The 20,618-nt window shown below is 41.2% G+C and overlaps 1 protein-coding gene across 2 annotated transcripts in view; it reads right to left on the reverse strand.

Moving 5' to 3' along the window:
- CPVL (carboxypeptidase vitellogenic like) overlaps nt 1-20,618 on the reverse strand; it is a 159,367-nt gene that overhangs the window by 121,996 nt on the left and 16,753 nt on the right. For both annotated transcript variants that reach the window (XM_077491358.1, XM_077491357.1), the window contains exons 4-7: nt 17,681-17,795; nt 13,742-13,800; nt 9,848-9,927; nt 7,809-7,875 (exon numbers count right to left, since the gene is read on the reverse strand). In XM_077491358.1, coding sequence (XP_077347484.1) covers nt 7,809-7,875; nt 9,848-9,927; nt 13,742-13,800; nt 17,681-17,795 — 321 coding nt within the window. The remainder of the gene's footprint in view (nt 1-7,808; nt 7,876-9,847; nt 9,928-13,741; nt 13,801-17,680; nt 17,796-20,618) is intronic.

The following is a 20,618-nucleotide window of genomic DNA, read 5'->3' on the forward strand; positions in this document are numbered from 1 at the left end:
GCAAACTCCAGGCAAGTAATGCTGTGGTTGGGATTCGAACCAACAACCCTAGTGCTGCCAGGCCGAAGTGACAACCACTGATATTGGAGTCAGGTATCCAAATATCACATGTGCAACAATGAAAGAGTAAATTCACTACAGGTTTATGTAGTATTTTTTTTTTTCAAATATAAAGTTATTAATCTCCAAACATGGGGAGGGAACCCTGCGGTACAAACATAGGTGAAGGTATTACATGTACAGATCAAACATCTCAGAGAAGGTGCAAACACGGCAGGGTACATTCGAACAGTTAGTGGAGAGCGTCTAAGCTCTACGATCTCGCAGGCCTGGTACCTTTTTTTTTTACACACATTTTTTGCACAGCTGTACAATAACCTGGGTGGGAGCAGAGAGGAGGAGAGCAGTTCAGGCACAAAATTCTTGTGTCACACATTTCCATTGAAGGCTATGGTGCCAAAAACAGCGACACAGCTCAAAAAAAATAAAAATAAATAAAAAAAGTTCATGTTCCTTTTCAAGCATTCATATTTTTTTGGGGATTGTGACAGTTAACTGAGGGAGAAGATCTCCCGGTAGCTGTCAGAACGGTAAATCGGGGGACAGCAGGGGCCGGCGGTCCATATACAACAGGTTACACCCCGAATATGTTACAAAAAAAAAAAAAAAGTACTACATGCAGTACTTTTTTTTTCTGCACATTGTGCCCGCACCGCACCACAATGCAGTAGTGTAAACCGGGTACATAAATGACTAGAGGTCGACCAATATAGGTTTTTCTCTGGCCAATTCCGATATTTAGAAATTGAGCCAGCTGATGGCCAATATATGATGCCGATTTTTGCGGGCAATATTTTATGCCAATTTTTCTTTTTCTGGCAGTTGGCACTGGTGATTGCCACTGGCAGGAGACACTGGCAGGTAGCATGTTTCACACTGAGCCGGTCAGTTTTGGTTACACTATATGTAACTAAATGCAGAGAAAAGCTGTCAGAATTCAGCATGATGTTGGGGGTGGGCGGGGCTCTGCAGCTATGAAACACCAGCCAATGATTGGGATGCTTAAGAAAGTGGGCGGGCCACATACTACATACGTATTGGCCCGCTCAAATCCCATCCCATTGGCTGGTGTTTGATATCTGGGTCCCGCCCACCCCCGACATCACGCCGAATTCTGACAGCTCCTCTCTGCATTTAGTTGCAAATCAGTTTCACACACTGAGCACAGAGCCTCTCAGTGTGATAAACTGTCAGTGCAGTATGAGGAAGGGAGGTAAAAATCGGCCGATGTCAATGTCTTAAAGAAGGCCAAATATTGGCCGGTATATCGGCAAGACCTCTATAAGAGAAGACATTTTTCGTTGTCTATGCGGTAGGACTGCTCTGGAATAGCCACCAAAGGCAGTCCCACTGCATTTGACGTGAACGAGGCTTTCTTCACTCTGTTTTCAGCTGGGGATATGGCCAGGAACACATCTAGTGTATTAGAATGCCCCCACTCTGGATGAAGGAACGCAGGGGCTCAACACACAGCAGCATTCTTAGTCGGAGGGGAGGGTTAATGCATCTAAATCTGCTAGTACATCTAACAAATTGAAGCTCAACTCCAGTTTATACTTTATAAGCAGTCAACGTTTTTTCCTTTTGGGATAAAGTTTTTGTTACGTTAATAAAAGCTGATCATTGTAAGCACCCCTGCAAGTGGCAAATTGTTGATTTGGTGAGGTGCTATATAATAAATGCCTTCATTAGATATCTTTCAGCCTTAAACCCTCATGTACAACATTACATTAACAGACAAACATGCACTGGTCAACATACACGGACCTATGGCAGAACTTCCAGATGTGCCCAGATGTGCCCTCACAGACCTCTACACTACAAAATGAAGACAGACAGACAATATAAGTACTGAGTAGATAACAGACGGTTTAGAAGATGAGGCTTGCTACAAAACATATCCAACATTAGAAAAATGATTACTAGCACTAGGAGGCCAGATGTGCGAGACTTGTACATGGGCCAGCATATGTTAGAGCATGGAAAGGTTAGAACACAGTCATATTTTATTGCCATCTGTATTCCCATTGGGAATATCTAACCTTTGTTTGTCCAGGTGACCATTCTCACCAAAGACAAACTTATGGGAGATTCCAAACATTAAAAAGGAGTTGTAAAGGCAGACTTTTTATCTTCATGCATTCTCTGCATTAAGATAAAAAGCCTTCTGTGTTTAGCAGACCCCCTAATACTTAGCTGAGCCCCATCTCTGTTCACTAATGTCTCGGCTGCCCGAGACTCTCCCTCCTGCCTGGCTGAGACACAGCAGCGGCACTATATCTATTGTTTCAACTAGGGAAAGGATAACTATAAGAAACAGATGCAGATATGGATAATGTCTGAACAAAGTTGGTGCCGGTGTCCTGTCGGATAGTGTACCCCGTCAGATAGTGTCCTCTGTGTACTGCGAATGCGCAGTACACAGGACAACCAGATTCCGAAAATAGCTGAAGATGAACGGTGCCTACGCCGTGAATCCAGGTTCTAGCCCCACCATCCAAGTGGATAGAGTCAGAATAAAAAAAGCCGAGCGAAGCGAGGCCATGTCTGAAGCGTGGCGAACGAAGCAAGCCCGCGAGGGGCCCTCTAATATGTGCAGCCCCATGTCCACTTGGATGGTGGGGCTTGCACCTCGACTCACGGCACAGGCGCCGTTCATCTTCGGAGATTTTCCAAATCTCCTTCTGCTCCGTACTGCACAAGCGCTGCGCCTGCGCAGTATGGGGAGGACACTTTGATGGCCGGACTGTTTACGTCACAACATCGGCCTTCTGAAGAGAGATTAAGGCATTATCAGGAGTACTGCTCCCCTAATAGGCAATACATATGTCCAAGTGTACCATACACACACGCTTAGCATAGCATTCATACATGTTCACATCTAACATAATGTGCTGTCCATAGACGGTGAATGCAGGACTCGCCCCCATCCCCAGACGGCCGCATCAGTGGATTTGATTGACATCAACAGCCGAGAACCCCCTAGCAGAGAGAAGGCGCGTCCCCGTACAAGTTTGAGGGTTCAGATCAGTAAAGGGGTGGGGGTGGGACTGGTCACTGACAGGCGTTTTTTTTTCACCTTCGTGCATAGGCTGCACCAAGGTGAAAAAAATAACTAAAAAAAAAAAAACACTTAACTTTACAACCCCTTTAAACATATAACTCAAGGCACAACTTTTTTTTTTTTTTTTTTTTTTTTTTTTAGTTTTAGGTAGAGGGGAGGGATAAGAACACCAGTCATGTTTTTATTCCACTCTGTGCACCATTAGGGAGATTTTACCCTCCCCATTAGTCCCGTTTACCATTATCATTAAAAGTGAAAGTAAAAGAAATCCCAAATTTTGGTTTGTCCCCAGAGAAGTAAAGAGAGGGAAAGTCTTCCAATAGGGACACTAGTTCCGGTGACCTGGGGGTCCCAAAGAGATTACCTTAAATTACAGGGATTTCCTCATTTCCTGTTTTGGCTATGGGACAGGAAGTGAACGTAAATCTCCCCATTGAGACAAAGTAGGCAAAAATAAACCTTACAAGTGTTATAACCTCTACTCTATCCAAAATGGAAAAAAAAAAAAAAAAAAAAGTTTTGCCTACAGTTATACTTTAATTTAACAAGCTTAAGTTAAAAGCAGATTGGCTACAATGCACAGCTTGCACCAAATTTTGCACTCTACAATGTTAGTCAATCAACCCCAATGCTTTAAGTAAGTATGTGTTCTACTTCTGCTTCTCTTTACATTTAATTTAGGCCCCATGTATACTGGGCATTTATAGGGCTTTACAGCACTATAAATCTTAAAATAAAATAAGAATCTATATCCAATTGGAAGACGGAGAGGAAAGGCAAGATAAGATTTAAAGTGAAGGTGCATTTTCATTATCTAAAGAGGATCTACTCTTTCACACAGTTCTGTAGAAGCCTGTATATATGCCCTCTGGATGCTGACCAGCAGAGGATTTCAGCAGATCAGTGGTTTGAAAAACACTTTCAAACTACAACCAATCACAACAGTACACCACTCTCTGATGGGATGCAAGCCCAACTCAGGAAGTCATGAAAAAGTAGTGGGCTATGTGGTGTTTGAAGCAAATTAGATATACAGTGGTACCCTTTTGCACTTGGTAGCACTATTTAAACAGGTGATTATTGGGGGTTCCAAGCAAGGTACATATTCTCATTCCTTATGCTCCCCAATTGTTCCATCAACTGCATGTGAAAAGACACAGAACTGATACTTCTGGATATAGGAAGCGTGCGACTCACTTTTTCCCCATGTTATAGTGAGATGATAGCAGCAGGTGTTGGTAGTGCTCATCATAGGGGCAGACTTCTCATTGCTTTTTATTTTTGGTCAGCAATCTGTACATATATGGTCACACTAAGCGAGCAAGTTATAGCAGCCTATGGGAACACTATGTGTAAGGGCACATGATATTTTCTCATGTTCTTCATTTAAAGTATGTTAAGTGGTTCTATGCATGAAGATGTTAAACTTTTTTTTTTACCATGGTTTAGCGTTACACCCATATTTAGGGTGTAACATGAAGCACGATCGCATACAATTTAATTTTGGGATACATCTTCTGGCAGCATTCGACTGTCATTTGACTTCACGTGACTCCACCCACACAGTCACGTCATCAATTCCTCTTACTCCTGTAGTCCCTGTTGCTCTTCCTCCAGCCCCTATAAAATAGTAGGTCTGTACCTTCATATGGAACAGGGGCTGGGGAAACCACTGGTAGAGCCCGTACACTGCACCCACAACGCACAGATTGTGGGTGCAATGCTGTGCAAGTTTCAATGCAAAAAAAAAAAAAAAAAAAAAGTTGCAAATGCACACTGATCATAAGATCAATGTTGCTGCATTTAGAACTTTGAAAAAGATGGACTTGGCCTTTAGCCTAGGTTCACACTGAACGCAGGTTTGAAATCATGTAAACTCAGCTGAATGCACACGATTTCAAACCAGCATTTCAGTCCGACTTCAGGGCGATTTGAAAGACATCTGCGCGGGTTCATGTAAAGAGGTCTATTGAAATTGCCCCTGTATTCACTAAAAGTAGTGTGATTCGGACAGTGCCGTTGCTGGCAATAGGCTCTGATTTGGAATGCGATTTGATATGTCAAATTGGCCTGGTGTAAATGCGGGCTTAAGCCACATTACATCAGCCTCCCAGGTAGGCTTGGGCCAGCCATACATTGATTGAAAATTTGCCTGGTTAAGCAGGGTCCCCCTGAATTTCAATCCATGTATGGGCAGGCTGGTTGTACAGAAGTTAATCTTGATCAACTTGTGTGCAACCAGCCTGCTGGAAAATGATCGCTGATCTCCCCCCTGTCAAAATACAAATTACACAGTGGGAGGGATTTCCCTATACACATCGATAGTGTGGATGGGGAAATAAAGTAATTATCTGCTGTTCAATCTGCTGGTTATAAGAAATAAAAAAGGATTGGTGTATGGCCAGCCTTAGCCTTTAAACTACACGATATAAGCCTCCTTTGTTGCAGTCTACAAGAACATTGTTTGGGTTAGACTTAAAACAATTTGAGATTTAAACAAAATTATACAGGGCCTTGTATACATTCTCTTATACATTATGTACAGCACTAAAATTAATGATTTTAAATCCGTAAAATAGGAAATGCTGCATATTACTATTTTAATATTTGCAATTAGCAGCGATGAGGTGGCACACTCAAGGCTACTTAAAAAGGAGAAGCATGGTTAAAGCATGTTTGGCCATACTTCTCTTGTGAAAGGACAAAATTTGAACATTTTACTGGGTTTCAAAAAAAAGCTGCACATCCCTAAAATCTATACGAAAGAAAATGTGAAAATGTTCCCCATGGGATTTTTTAGCAGCTAATTGAGACGTCAAATACATTTTTTCTCGCTTATAAAACACTAGGTGACACATATCACAATAAATAAGCATGATAGGATTAAAATGTGAGCTTCCCAGATCTGGGAACCCATAAGGAGAGATCTTTGAATGGAGATTTTTCCTAGGATTGTAAATCTAGCATTATTGTAAAAAAAAAAAAACATATGGATCTTTATTGTCACACCAAAGCTCACATTTTAATCCCATCATGCTCATTTAATGTGATATGTGTCACCTAGTGTTTTATAAGCAATAAAAATATTTTGGAGAAAATTTTTTTTATTTGACGTCTCTCAATTAGCTGCTAAAAAAATCCTATGGGGAACATTTTCACATTTTCTTTCATATACTTCTCTTGTGGACCTTATGCTGTGACCCAGAATGGCTAAAGCTCGCTATCGGCAGATGTCACAGAGCCACTCCAGGCTTTGGAAGGATCCCAACCATGTTGGTTGTCAGGATCCACCCAGATGCCCAACTGATAGCTGGCTCTGCCTCTCAGTGTGTGGCTGAGAGCTAAAGTCAGCTGCGCCGGCCCCCTCTGCTACCCAGAATTCCAGTGAGTCTCAAGTTTAGAGCCAGCAAAGGGCAACTGCAGCATCAGATCAATGCTGCAGCACAGAGGTGGGCATAAGTGTTTTCTTATGCCATGTACAAACGATTGGAAAAAGCTCTGATGGTTCTCCCGACGGAATTCGACAAGATTTCACTCAAGCTGTCTTGCATACACATGGTCGCACCAAATTCCGACCATCAAGAACGCGGTGACGTACGACGGGACTAGAAAAAGGAAGTTCAATACCTAGTAGCCAATAGCATCCATCTCGTAGTTGAACCTGAGAATGCGTGAGTTTTTGCACATCGGAATTACATACACACAATTGGAATTTCCAAAAGTTTCTCTGTCCGAAAAATTGAGAACATGCTCTCAAATTTTTGCTGGTGGGAATTCGGCCAGCTAAATTCCAATGGAGCATACACACGGTCGCATTTTCCTATGAAAAGCTCTCATCTGTCTTTTGCTGGCCGAAATTCTGATTGCGTGTACGTGCCATTAGAAGATTAAAAATCTCACACACACACACACACACACACACACACACACACACACACACACACACACACACACACACACACACCTGAATTAGCCATAGATATGTACCTGTGTGGATTTTCAGTTAAAGAAAAAAAATAAAAAATTAAATAAAAAAAAAAAAAAAGCAGAAAAGGCTGGAATTAGAAAATGTATTAACCCCTTTAAAAGCGGAGTTCCACTCGTTTTTCAGTTTATTAAAAAAGTCAGCAGCTAAAAAAAGCATATAGTTGCTGACTTTCTAATAAAACACACACTTACAGTACCTGTCCTACGAGCCACCGATGTGGCTGCCTGAAGCTTCAGTTCTCTCCTTCACCTCTCCATCACTAGTGCGGGCCCCCACTGACAGCTTGCGACTTCACAGCTGGGTACCCACTGCACATGCACAAGTCGCGCTGACCTGTCCTAAAACAACAAGCAATCTTCTGGGACCCATGACGTATCCCAGAAAATTGCAGGGAGGGAGGGGGAGAGGATAATTTGCCTAGGCAGCGTGGGCAGAAGTGGGAGCTGGGGACCTGTCAAAAACTAGGTACCCACTCCCCCCAAAAAACAACATGGCAAATGTGGCATGTCAGGGGGTTAGGACTCCTTAAAGCGGAAGTTCCACTTTTGGGTGGAACACCGCTTTAAAGTATGTACCATAAGCTCCCTTTATTAAATATGTATAACTATTTTATACAAGCAAGGAAAAATTGGATATAAAAACATGATCTTATAAGAAGCAAAAACTGGCCAAACAAAAAATTCTGGTGTTCCTTACCTCTCCTGTGCAATAAAAGTCATTTTTCTGATATTCCGGGAAGATTTGAAAAAATTGTGTGAGTGCACTAAAAAAAGAGGGAACACAAATGAAACAAAAAGAAAGCAGTTGTTACACACAATTCTATTAAGCATGGTTTTGACATTCAGTCTTTCAAAGCGAGCAACTTTCTTCACTTAAAATATATCTATGACCTCCTATTGCCAAATATCAGCTGCAGCACCAAATTATAAGTGCATCTGCACTTATGGTCTTCTCTCAGCCCCCTGCATGCCCCTGAAGTACCTGTTGATCCTGCCAGTGAAGTTCACCTAATGCAGTTTCCTGTGATGGTGTGGCAATGATGCTGCACTGCTCCTGAATTCAGAGCACAGTTATCACCCCAATATAGGCTCCGCAATAGGATTAAAAAATATTTTAAAAAAATAATAAATGCAGGGGGCGTGTATCAGCATTGTTTGCTGATAGACACGCCCCTAAATTATTATTTTTTTGCTGACTCACAAGCCTATAGCTTGGCAATCATCTGGCCACCCTTAGTCCTGCCCACAGCTTTCTAGCTTGATGGCACTGCCTCTGTTGCTGATCAACACCTCACATTGCAAGCTGCAGTGTCTGGGAGGGGAAGTGTGAAACAAAGGATGAAGGAATTAAGTCAGGAAAAGCAAGTACATTTGTTACCACTAAGAGGCTTGTGCATCACATAATGAATGCATTTAGTACCCATTTAGACTCTCATGCAGGAGCCTGTAGTTGTAGGTCTACTCAAACATCTCAGAGGGCACTGAAACCATCTCCACTCTGGGAACCCATGCCAGCATTCTACCCACTGTAGGTTCATAATACCACTATGGCTGAAAACGGGATCATGTAACCAGTGGCACAGCCTTACCATCGAAAGCCTGGGAGATGGCTGTTCAATAATATTATTTTAAGGCCCCTTCCACACTATTGGACTGTTCAGGTCTGCCCATCAGTTTTGACGGCGGACCTGAATGGGCGCTCAATGCTGGTCTATGGAGCGACAGATGTCAGTGGTGACATGTCTGCTGACATCCGATCCGGTCCGATCCGCCAAAAGAAGACGAATGGCCCTACGTCCGGATCTGTCGTATGAGATCTGATGAAAAACGGACATGCTGTCCATTTTCAGTTCAGTGAGCAGAGAGGGACCCGTCATCTGCCGGCTCCACGGTGATCGACGGAGAGATCTCCCGCTGAGCCGGCAGACAGAGGCGGACTCCATGCAAGTGGATCCGACTTGTCTGAATGAGGCCTAATTGTTATTTTATTTTCAATATAGCAAAAACAAATTGGTTATATTCAGCTGGAGATGTTCTGTATTGCTGAAGAGGTTTCATTGCTCTAACAAGTAACTTCTTCACTTTATCACTCAAACACTTTAACTGGTGAAATGTCTTAAAAACAGTAAAGTCCTGTCAATTGCAAGCACAAGTACTACTTGCTATACCAGGGTTTCTCAACTCCAGTCAAGGAGCCCCAACAGGTCACGTTTTCAGGATTTCCCTCAGATGACAAAAGCTGTCATAATTACTAGGGCAGTGAAACTGATCAAATCACCTGTGCAAAATAATGGAAAGCCTGAAAATATGACCTGTTGGGGCACCCCGAGGGCTGGAGTTGAGAAACACTGAGATATACCAAGGCTTGGATATGCGAGACCCTTCAAAAACATTGTTTCAGTATATTTTCCCAAAACAGGAAAATACAAGATAATAAACATTTTAGAAATTCGGTGTGCAATATTTATAAAGGGCTCATTCCCATGGGCACTTAGTCCCATGCAATGTCTAGAGCTATTATGAAGTGAATGGATACACATTGGCTGTATGGACTTCACCTGCAAAACCGATATGGACAGGTATGCATGGACCCAGATGCACAGGCTCTGTCCGTGTGATTGAGCCCATATAATCACATAAATACATTAGAGAAGGGTCTGAAAATTTATGGTTTTGAAAAACCTGTGTGGTAAGAACACATTTATTGAATTCAAGGTATATCATGAAAGCACACACCTGTACAGATCTCTTCCCACATCATCTTGATTCACTGCATAACCTTTATCATTTCCAGTAAAGCTGAAGCCTGTTCCAACCTAGCACAAAAACAAATTATTGTATAGCAAAAAGAAAAAAATAAATAAAATAAAAAAATAAAAATAAAACCCACACAAACAACTGTGCTGGACAAAAAACGAAACGATATAGCAGCAACACCACGTAGGATACACATCAGTAGCAATAAAAAAAAAAATCAAAAAAAATCAAAAAAATAAAAAAAAAAAAAATAAAAAAAAGGTTGCACTCCTAAAAAATAAAGTGAATAAGTGCTATGAACAAAAAACAAATCACATGTACTCCAATATTAAAGCAGATAATAAGACAAATTCCTGTGAATGAAAAATGTCCTGTGAAAAGATTGTTCATAAAAAAAAAAAAAAATAAAAAAAAAAAAATAAATCATAGATGCAAGTCCACAATCCATGGGTGTTAGGCGACAGCTTATGATGATTTCCCCAATATGGTGACTTGTGCTGAATGAAATACAAGCTTACCAGCTGTAAGAACTTAAACACTTGTGGTTATTGCCCAGCCGTGGCCTTTTCGACAGAAGGTTTTACCGGACAGTCTGGTCGCCCAATGATCTAATCGGCACCTCTTCTGCAGGAATCTCCCAGCCTTAGCAATATCCATGTGATCCTCCACTGATGACAGGTGGTATAACAAAGGCTGGGAGATTCCTGCAGAAGAGGTGCAGATTAGATTGTTGGGCAACCAGACCGTCCGGTGAAACCTTCTGATGAAAAGGCCCCGGCTGGGCAATAGCCACATGTGTTTAAATTCGTACAGCTGGCAAGCGTGCATTTGACTCGGTGGTGGGATTCATTCAGCACAAGTCACCATATTGTGGAAATCATCATAAGCTGTCACCTAACATCCATGGACTGGGGACTTACATCTATGATTTTTTAATGAGAAAATCTTTCACAGGACATTTTTTTTATTCACAGGAATTTGTCTTATTAATTAGTTATCTGCTTTAATATTGGAGTACATGTCACTGTTTTTTGTTCATAGCACTTATTCACTTTTTATTTTTTATTTTTTTAGGAACAATTATTGTATGTACAACATATGTATGTTTTAAAGGTTAATTTATGCTCAGGATTCAAAATCCTGCTAATGGGACTGTAACACGTAGATTAAAAAATGCATAGTATATACACACACACACACACACACACACACACACTACTATTACTAAAACTGGTGCAGCTGTGTATAGTAACCAGCTTCTTACTTCAGCTTGCTCAACTAAGCATTGATAACAAAACCTGGAAGCAGATTGGTCACTGTGACAGACCCAACAAGGACAGAGGCTTTTGGAGAGGACTGCAAGGCGGCCTCTTGACTACTGACTATGGGCCCTGGCTTTTAAGGAAACATTACTCTTTGGGAGGTTTGTGCCTGGAGAACCCTTGGAGTGGTCTTGTTTCTGATTCAAGTCCATGTCTCCCCAAAATACAGACTCTGGGAAATGGAGGACCCAGATACATATTTAGGACCGCTATGTCCAAAATCAGCAATGACTGCTTTAGATTGTGATACAGATGTTAAAATTAGCTCAAAGCAACCCGATTCTGGGGTCTCCTGATATAAAATCGGTTTATGGCGTTGTGTTAAGTGTCTTTGTCCCATTCTGTGCTGCCTAGGTTTGCATTTCTAGTGAGTCGCCTATTAGTTCTGTCTGATCAGCTCTTGGAGATGCGATTACTATTGTGTTCACTTTACCTTGGTATGAGTTTATATACTTATAATAATGTGTAATGCATCATGTATCCAGGGTTGTGGGTCGGGTGCCAGAGGGTCTGGCCACCTAGGCTTGTTTAAGTGGCTAGTTAATTTGTTCAGGTTCATTAAATCACGGTCAGCTATTAGTTGCTAGAGGTGAATTAGCATACAGTTTATGTTGGCTGTTCCTTAGTATGTTAATTATATTCCTGTATACACTTTTCTTTGCATATGATAATGTGATTAGGCTCACCTGATCTGGCATTTTATATATTCTGTGTGATTTTACAATAAAGAGAGTTCCAGTTCCAGAGCATCCAAGCTAGATTCTTGGGTGCAATATTCAGCTAGAATACCTGTTTTAGGGTCCAGACTGGAGGAAGCTATATCTTGACAGAAGCACCCAAGCTGGGTGCTAGATGGTCCGGTCACACTTACTATGCACAGCTGCACCAGTTTTGGTAAAACTTCCCCACAATATTTCACTACATTCTATCTTGTAATACTTTTATAATCAATGTATACCTCTAAAACCACAATGGAAAAAAAAATATATAAAAATACTGTATTGCCCTTAATGAAAAAAGTTGGTCAAAAAGCAGTAACATTTTTAAAAAGGTCCCTTTGAAGAGTTAAAAAACAAACAAAAAAACAAAAACAAACAGATCCTGCATTCATTAGTACCCACTACTTATATTGCATGGGACATCGTACAAAATCTGGTGTTATAATTTACACTTAGGGATCCAGACTAAGTGCCCACGATCGCACTGCACTGAAGGAATTTTTTTTTTTTAGTTTATTTTTTCCAAAGATATCTGGGTGTTCCCTTTTCCACATGACATGTCCATTCACCATTTGCTGCAAGGTTGGGCAAGTTAATAATTACTTTCTGTGGGCAGCAAACTTTGCCACAAGCATACAGTTTACTGTCACAAAGAACATTAGTAAATTAGCAAGAAGAACCCAGCCATCTGGATATCTCCCAACAGCACTACAATCTGCAGCAGAGCAATTAATAAAATGCATCACACCTTACTCATTTTATAGTTTAAGTTATTACAACTAGATCTTGTCTCTGTCCCGGCCTAGGACTGGACAGCAAGACTCAGTTTACACTGGGGCGACCTGTCGGATGACTCAGTCCCCCTCTGCAGAACAAGGACATAGATCTATGCCTTCCCCTAGTACAAGCACCTCCCTCACAGTAAGAAACAAGATCAAAGGGTTAACCGTTAACCATTCGATCCCATTTCTTACTGTGAGGGGGGTGCTTGTACTAGGGGAAGGCATAGATCTGTGTCCCTGTTCTGCAGAGACACAGGATCCACGACTTCTGTACTGACAGAACAGCTATCTTCCTTGTTTACATAGGTAGATCGGTGGGTGTTGGTGGACTCGCCAGTTAGCTCCTGGGAAGGGGGTTAGTGCCCAGTTAGTACAGTGACCGTGCATATCTTTTAAGCACGAATCAATGTATTACTGTTACTGGTCCTCAAAAAGTGTGTGTGTCCAATTTATCCGCCACAATATCATAGTCCCGCTTTAAGTCGCTGATTGATGCCATTACTAGTAAACAAAAATATCCCATAGTTTGTAGACGCTATAACTTTTGCACAAACCAATCAATATATGCTTATTGGGATTTTACCAAACATACATAAGCCGAAATATTTTTATTGGATATGTTTTATAGTAGCAAGTAAAAAAAAATGTATTTTTCCCCTCACAATTGTAAGTCTTTTTTTTTTATTATTTTTTTTTTTTTTTTTTTTTAACAGCAAAAAAATAAAAACCGTACAGGTGTTTAAATATCACCAAAAAGGAAGTTCTATTTGTGGGGGGGGGGGGGGGGGGAAAGTTTGTTTGGTTGCAACGTTGAACAACCGCACCATTTTCAGTTAAAGTTAGTGTCGTATCACCAAAAAAGTGGCCTGGTCATAAAGAGGGGTAAATCTTCCAGAGGGCAAGTGTTTAAGTAGTGGATGTGTATGGATTATTTTTCAGAGAATAAGGATATAGTTATGTGTAAAGATTTTTTATTTTTTTTTATCTGCCTGGTGTTCAGCTTTAATTAAGACAACACACAAGTTATTTTCCTTAGAAGGCAAGACTTACGGGATTATCTATATAGAGCATTGAATATTTGTTTGTCCAGGAAAATTCCCGATGAACCACTATAAGGACACAAGAACATGTGGTCAGTCATAAACAAAAATACAAGGAAAATAGCACTGACACGGCACAGCTGTTTCCTCTAGACAAACACAAGGTTCAGATCCAGCAATGAACTCACAAATACACAAATTCTACTGCGGGTCACTGCCCAGGCTTCATTATGACCTTTGCATGTTTTGGAATGTGAGAAGCACTCATTTAAAATTTGGAAAATGCACACGTGACTTGTAGAGATACATCATTACCCTTTAGGGCTATTACATAAGATACGTTTAGAAAAGCTGTGCTGAGAGGATGCCTACACCCACAGCAGACCTTCTACAAATACTAGTTGCCTTACTTCCATGGTAATCCATTGCCTTTAGTAAATGCCAATCATTGGTAGTCAGACTCTGCACTTTGCAAGTGCAGTTGTGTCAGAGCAAAAGAGGGGAAGCTCTGCTTACTTCCGTCATCCAATCATGTGCAAGAAAACACACTTTTTTTTCCATTTTCCTTGCAAAGTAAAGCTTCATCTAATTTAATAAGCTCTGGAGCAACTGCACTCAGTTTATCTGCCTTTGGTAAATCCTCCCCATAATGTCCCTGACCCCCCAAAGAAAAAAAACTAATCAAGATTGGTGGCATACCTGCAGTGTGCTTGTACTGATATAGGAGATAATAAATATATATATATATATATATATTATCTCTATATATATATATATATATATATAATCTCTATCACACACACACTGCCTTGCGAAAGTATTCGGTAAGTACAGCAGGCAGAGGTTCGGCAACAGAGGTACAGTCCAAGCAAGGTCAGGCAGGCCGGGGTCAGAGCAGGAGAGGTCAGCGAGGTCAGACGGTAGCCGGGTCAGATATCACAACAGCAGGCAGATAGCAGGTAGTTTGGGTACAGAGCTGCAGACAAACAGCACCGAGTAGATGCTCCTTTAAATAGGCCCACTGACGCCATAACGCGCATGCGAATGTGCACACCGCGTACGCGCACCCGCCCGTTCCGAGCGGGAGAAACCTTGACATTTGGTTTCATCAACCCATAATACATTTTCCACACATGCTTTCGGGGGACTTCAGATGGGTTTTTGCAAAATTTAGCCGGGCTTGGATGTTTTTCTTGGTAATTAAAAGGACTTTTATCTTGCCACTCTACCCCATAGCCCAGATATATGAAGAATACAGGAGATTGTTGTCACATGTACCACACAACCTGTACTTGCCAGATATTCCTGCAGCTCTTGCTGTAGGCCTTTTGGCAGCAACCCCTGACCAGTTTTCTTCTCAATTGTGGAGAGACATCCAGTTCTTGGTAATGTCACTCTGGTGCCATATTTTCTCCACTTGATGACGGTCTTCATTGTGTTCCATGGTATATCAAATTCTCTGACCAATATATTTTAACAATGAGATCCCTCTGATGCTTTGGAAGCTCTTTGCGGACCATGGCTTTTGCTGTAAGATGCGACTAAGAAAATGTCAGGAAGGACCTACTAGAACAACTGAACTGTATTTGGGGTTTATCAGAGGGACTTTAAATGATGGTAGGTACAGTGCATAATACATAGTACACAATTTAAACTTTTTTAGCAAATAAAAAAACTGAAAAGTGGTGCGTGCAAAATTATTCGGCCCCATTACTTTCAGTGCAGCAAACTCACTCCAGAAGTTCAGCGAGGATCTCTGAATGATCCAATGTTGTCCTAAATGACTGATGGTGATAAATAGAATCCACCTGTGTGTAATCAAGTCTCTGTATAAATGCACCTGCTCTGTGATAGTCTCAGGGTTCTGTTGAAAGCGCAGAGAGCATCATGAAGACCAAGGAACACACCAGGCAGGTCCCTAATACTGTTGGAGAAGTTTAAAGCCGGATTTGGATACAAAGAGATTTCCCAAGCTTTAAACATCCCAAGGAGCACTGTGCAAGCGATCATTTTGAAATGGAAGGAGTATCAGACCACTGCAAATCTACCAAGACCTGGCCGTCCCTCTAAACTTTCAGCTCAGACAAGGAGAAGACTGATCAGAGATGCAGCCAAGAGGCCCATGATCACTCTGGGTGAACTGCAGAGAACTACAGCTGAGGTGGGAGAGTCTGTCCATAGGACAACAATCAGTCGTACACTGCACAAATCTGGCATTTATGGAAGAGTGGCAAAGATATCCATAAAAAGTCTCGTCTAAAGTTTGCCACAAGCCACCTGGGAGACACACCAAACATGTGGAAGAAGGTGCTCTGGTCAGATGAAACCAAAATCAAACTTTTTGCCCACAATGCAAAACGATATGTTTGGCGTAAAAGCAACACAGCTCATCACCCTCAACACACCATCCCCACTGTCAAACATGGTGGTGGCAGCATCATGGTTTGGGCCTGCTTTTCTTCAGCAGGGACAGGGAAGATGGTTAAAATTGAGGGGAAGATGGATGCAGCCAAATACAGGACCATTCTGGATGAAAACCTGTTGGAGTCTGCAAAAGACCTGGAACTGGGATGGAGATTTATCTTCCAACAAGACAATGATCCCAAACATACAGCAAAATCTACAAAGGAATGGTTCACAAATAAACGTATCCAGCTGTTAGAATGGCCAAGTCAAAGTCCAGACCTGAATCCAATCGAGAATCTGTGGAAAGAGCTGAAAACTGCTGTTCACAAACACTCTCCATCCAACCTCACTGAGCTTGAGCTGTTTTGCAAGGAAGAATGGGCAAGAATTTCTCGATGTGCAAAACTGATAGAGACATACCCCAAGCGACTTGCAGCTGTAATCGCAGCAAAAGGTGGCTCTACAAAGTATTAACGCAAGGGGGCCGAGTAATTTTGCACGCCCCACTTTTCATTTTTTTATTAGTTAAAAAAATCCAATAGATTTCGTTCCACTACACAATTGTGTCCCACTTGTTGGTGATTCTTCACAAAATAATTTTTTTTTATATCTTTATGTTTGAAGCCTGAAATGTGGCAAAAGGATGAAAAGTTCAAGGGGGCCGAATACTTTCGCAAGGCACTGTATTCACTGACTCCTATTTAAATAGAGTTTGAATGCGATTGCTTAATTCTGAACACAGCTACATCCCCAGTTATAAGACATACTTATGCAACAACATTATTTTAGTTTTTTATATTTACTCCCCCCGCCTAAAAGATTTTGGTTTGTTTTTCAATTGAGTTGTAAGGTTTATAGGTCACATTAAAAAGGTGGAAAAGGTTCTGAAATGATTTATCTTTGTCTTTTTTTACATCACAGAAACCTGACATTTTAACAGGGCTGTGTAGACTTTTTATATCCACTACGTATACACACACATATAGGGAGGTGTGTGTGTGTGTGTGTGTGTGTGTGTGTGTGTGTGTGTCCGTTCAGACTCCTATTCCAGAACTGCCTTTTTTAGAGCTTCTTTATAATAGGAGGACTGCCGCTGAAAAGCAATCCATGTTCATGCTTTTCAGGAGGCACACCTGTTTTAATCCTCTTAATGCAACACCACCACACCAACTGCTGCCTCTGAAGCTAAAGGGGAAGCAGCTCAACCACATGGTTTTACCACACCCTCAACCCAACACGTGAACAAGCCCCTGGTTCCCATCTGTGCGGCTATATGTAGGGGAGCCCATTAAATTCAATGGGCTGCCCTACCCACAGAAATGCAGGTAAAAGAAGTCCCCTACCCTTTTTAAAAACACAATTTGCCTGCGTGTCACAATCGAGTGCAATTTCGTGCACGCTCCGCAAAATGCAGTAACGTGAACCAAGCCACAGACTGGGGTGCCTCAAGACTAAAAATACTTTTCAAGCGCACCCCGGCTAGAAAAAAGGTTGAGAAACACTGATCCAAAGCCACACCTAAAACTAGCTTATGTTTACTTACATGTAAGGTTCTCTGTGACTACATAAGGTCCATGCTCCACAAAGAGACCAAACATTGACGTTCCACCAGGTCCTCCCTGTAGCCAAAGCAGCACTGGAGCCGTGTCTGGGTTGACCTGTATGTTATCAAAGAGGAAGAAAATACATTTTGGATAAAATAAGCATTAATATAGCACATGCTTATACAACAAGTCATGCTATACCCAAAAAAGGGAAAGCTTGGTATTTAAAGCAAAGTTTACGCTAAAAGTTTTGGGATGGATTACCCTTCTTGGAAACCAAAGTGGACTTCTTAAAACACTGGATTTTTTTTATATACAATTAATGCCTTGTGCAGTATAAAGAACATCCACTCAGGTTTCACTATTTTGACATAACTTCAGAAATGTTTGCTAAAAAGAGAGAGAGAGAAAACAGAACTTGTAAAAGCCTGAAATATGAGATTTCAAACATCTAAAAATCTTGCCGTCATGAAAATGTTTGGAGATGTTCAGTTGGCCAGCCTCCAAAAGCCTTCCACTCATTGTTTTGGAAAAACAGGCTTACAGCCTCATCATTTACAGGGAGATGCCATATGTCTGTGCTGCTAAACAAGCAAAACTGTACAACTGTACGAGTAAATCAGAACTCGGCATAGGATGCAAGAACTCTTAAAGCAGGGAGGTATCTCTATTGAAAGTTGGCTCTCAAACTGATCAGCAGATCCAGAGAGAACGGAAGCTGCAGTTATATGCAAGTCATTACCATTGATCTTTGTGGCTGCCCAACATTAAACCCACATATTTAAAAAAAAAAAAAAAAGAAAAAAAAAAAAAAAGAAGTGTGTGTGTGTGTGTGTGTGTGTGTGTGAGTGTGGGGAGGGTGGATGGGTTTGGGAAATCAAATGCTGTATTTTACGCTGTTTAGACTGACAGTCACAACAAAACTAATAAGGGGCTGGAGGACCTCAATTATGAGGAAAGACTACAAACACTAGATTTATTCTCACTGGAGAAAAAGAGGCTTGAGAGGGGACATGATAGCGATTTACAAATCAATGGTGATCCCAGCATAGGAAAAAAAACAATTCAGTCACAAGGAGAGCGAGAGGAAACGAGCCACACATTGAGAGTGGAGAAGCGGTTTAACCTTAAACCGCGAAGGGGGGTTTTCACTGTCAGAGCAATAGGGATGTGGAACTCTCTTCCACAATTGGTGGTGGTTGCAGAGAGTATTGATAGTTTTAAGACTCTTAGATGGCCATCTTAAGGAACACAAGATTTGATTTCAAATATTTGTATGACAATTTAAAACCGTTTATGGATATATTATTCAAATGTTTACTCTGTATTCCAAAGGCTGATTTTATTTATTTGGCACATGTGACTAGCAGCACAGGACTATAAGCTCCTCCTGCATAGGTTCCCATGCAGACTGGCTGGGAAAGAGCTGGGTCTTGTGACAGCTGTATGTGGATTAGGAAAAAAAGGAACTTTATTAAAAAACTTTATTAAAGAAAATAAATAAAATAAAATCTGTGCTAGATTATCATTGGGGAAACAAAAACCAGACAAAGGTTTTTGAATAGTCTGACACTGCAACAGACATACCACAGCCAGGTCTTAAGACAGTCATCTAAAGTGTAAGAATACCTGGGGATCAATACAAGCAAAAAAAAAAAAAAAAAAAAAAAAAAAAAAAAACCCACACAAGATGCATCTATTTTACCATTTAAAGCAGGGATCCTCAAACTGCGGCCCTCCAGCTGTTACCAAACTACAAATCCCATGAGGCATTGTAATACTCTGGCATTCACAGACATGACTAGGCATGATGGGAATTGTAGTTCCTGAACAACTGGAGGGCCATAGTTTGAAGACCCATGATTTAAAGGATAATACATGACAAATTTCAAATCATCAGGATATGCAAATGTTTGGTATGAAGACTAATATTGCTATACAGCACCACCTAGTGTACATAGTGTAGAACTGTGCTAGAGAACACAACATGCAGTAAAGCAGTGGTCATCAACCCTGTCCTCAGGGCCCACTAACAGGCCAGGTTTTATGCAACGTTTGGGAGATGCGGACCAGATTACTGCAATCGCAGAGAAGCAAATTATATCACCTGTGATGTATTTCAGTTATCTTGCAAACCTGGCCTGTTAGTGGGCCCTGAGGACAGGGTTGATGACCACTGCAGTAAAGCATGACTGTTACACTCACTGTGGAAACAAAGGGGTTAATCCTCTGTATTGTGTAAAAAGGCTGTTTGATCCGGTCTTCTCTGATCCTCCATTTCTTCCACTGTCTCCAATACATCTCCTGATAGTACAGAGCTTTTGAAGTCATTCTGCATATGCTCAGTTTGGTGTGTATTGCTAGAGTTTTTTTTTTCTTTTCTTGGGAAGGTGCATGTGATCAGCACAGGGCCAATCAGCACTATGCAGACAGAGGGTCAGGGATCCTGCAGCCTCATAGGACAGTCAAAGTAGAATGAAAACTCCTCTTACAAGCTTTAACCAGACACCGACAGAAGTCACAAGTGCTGATGAGAAAGGTATTTAGCAGTTTATATTTACTAAAATAAATTGCAATTCCATATTCTGTGTACTGTGGGAGACCAGATATAGTGAATGCAGGGTCCTGGGTTTAGTAACACTAAGTGTATTGTGGTTGTGGTGCATTGTAGACAAGTTGTGCGATTTACATGCATTTTAGATGTGTTGCCATAGAGCCTTATAGGTTATATAATGGTGCAATTAACTGGAAACTGCAAAAATATGGCAAGCAGAACAATTTTCTGGTACTTATTTTTTTTTTGTGGAAAAAACACAGGAGAAGGGTTACCAGATAAATTCCCATGCAGGGGATATGGACATGGAGCACAAGACAGAAGTTCACAGAAATATATAAATTAGAGACTAACACTGACCCTCAGGCCAGGGGTCTGTGTGT

The sequence above is a fragment of the Lithobates pipiens genome, unplaced genomic scaffold (genome assembly GCF_037356315.1).
Source record: "Lithobates pipiens isolate NorthernLeopardFrog02 unplaced genomic scaffold, aLitPip1_a1.2 Scaffold_19, whole genome shotgun sequence".
Classification (NCBI taxonomy): Eukaryota; Metazoa; Chordata; class Amphibia; order Anura; family Ranidae; genus Lithobates; species Lithobates pipiens.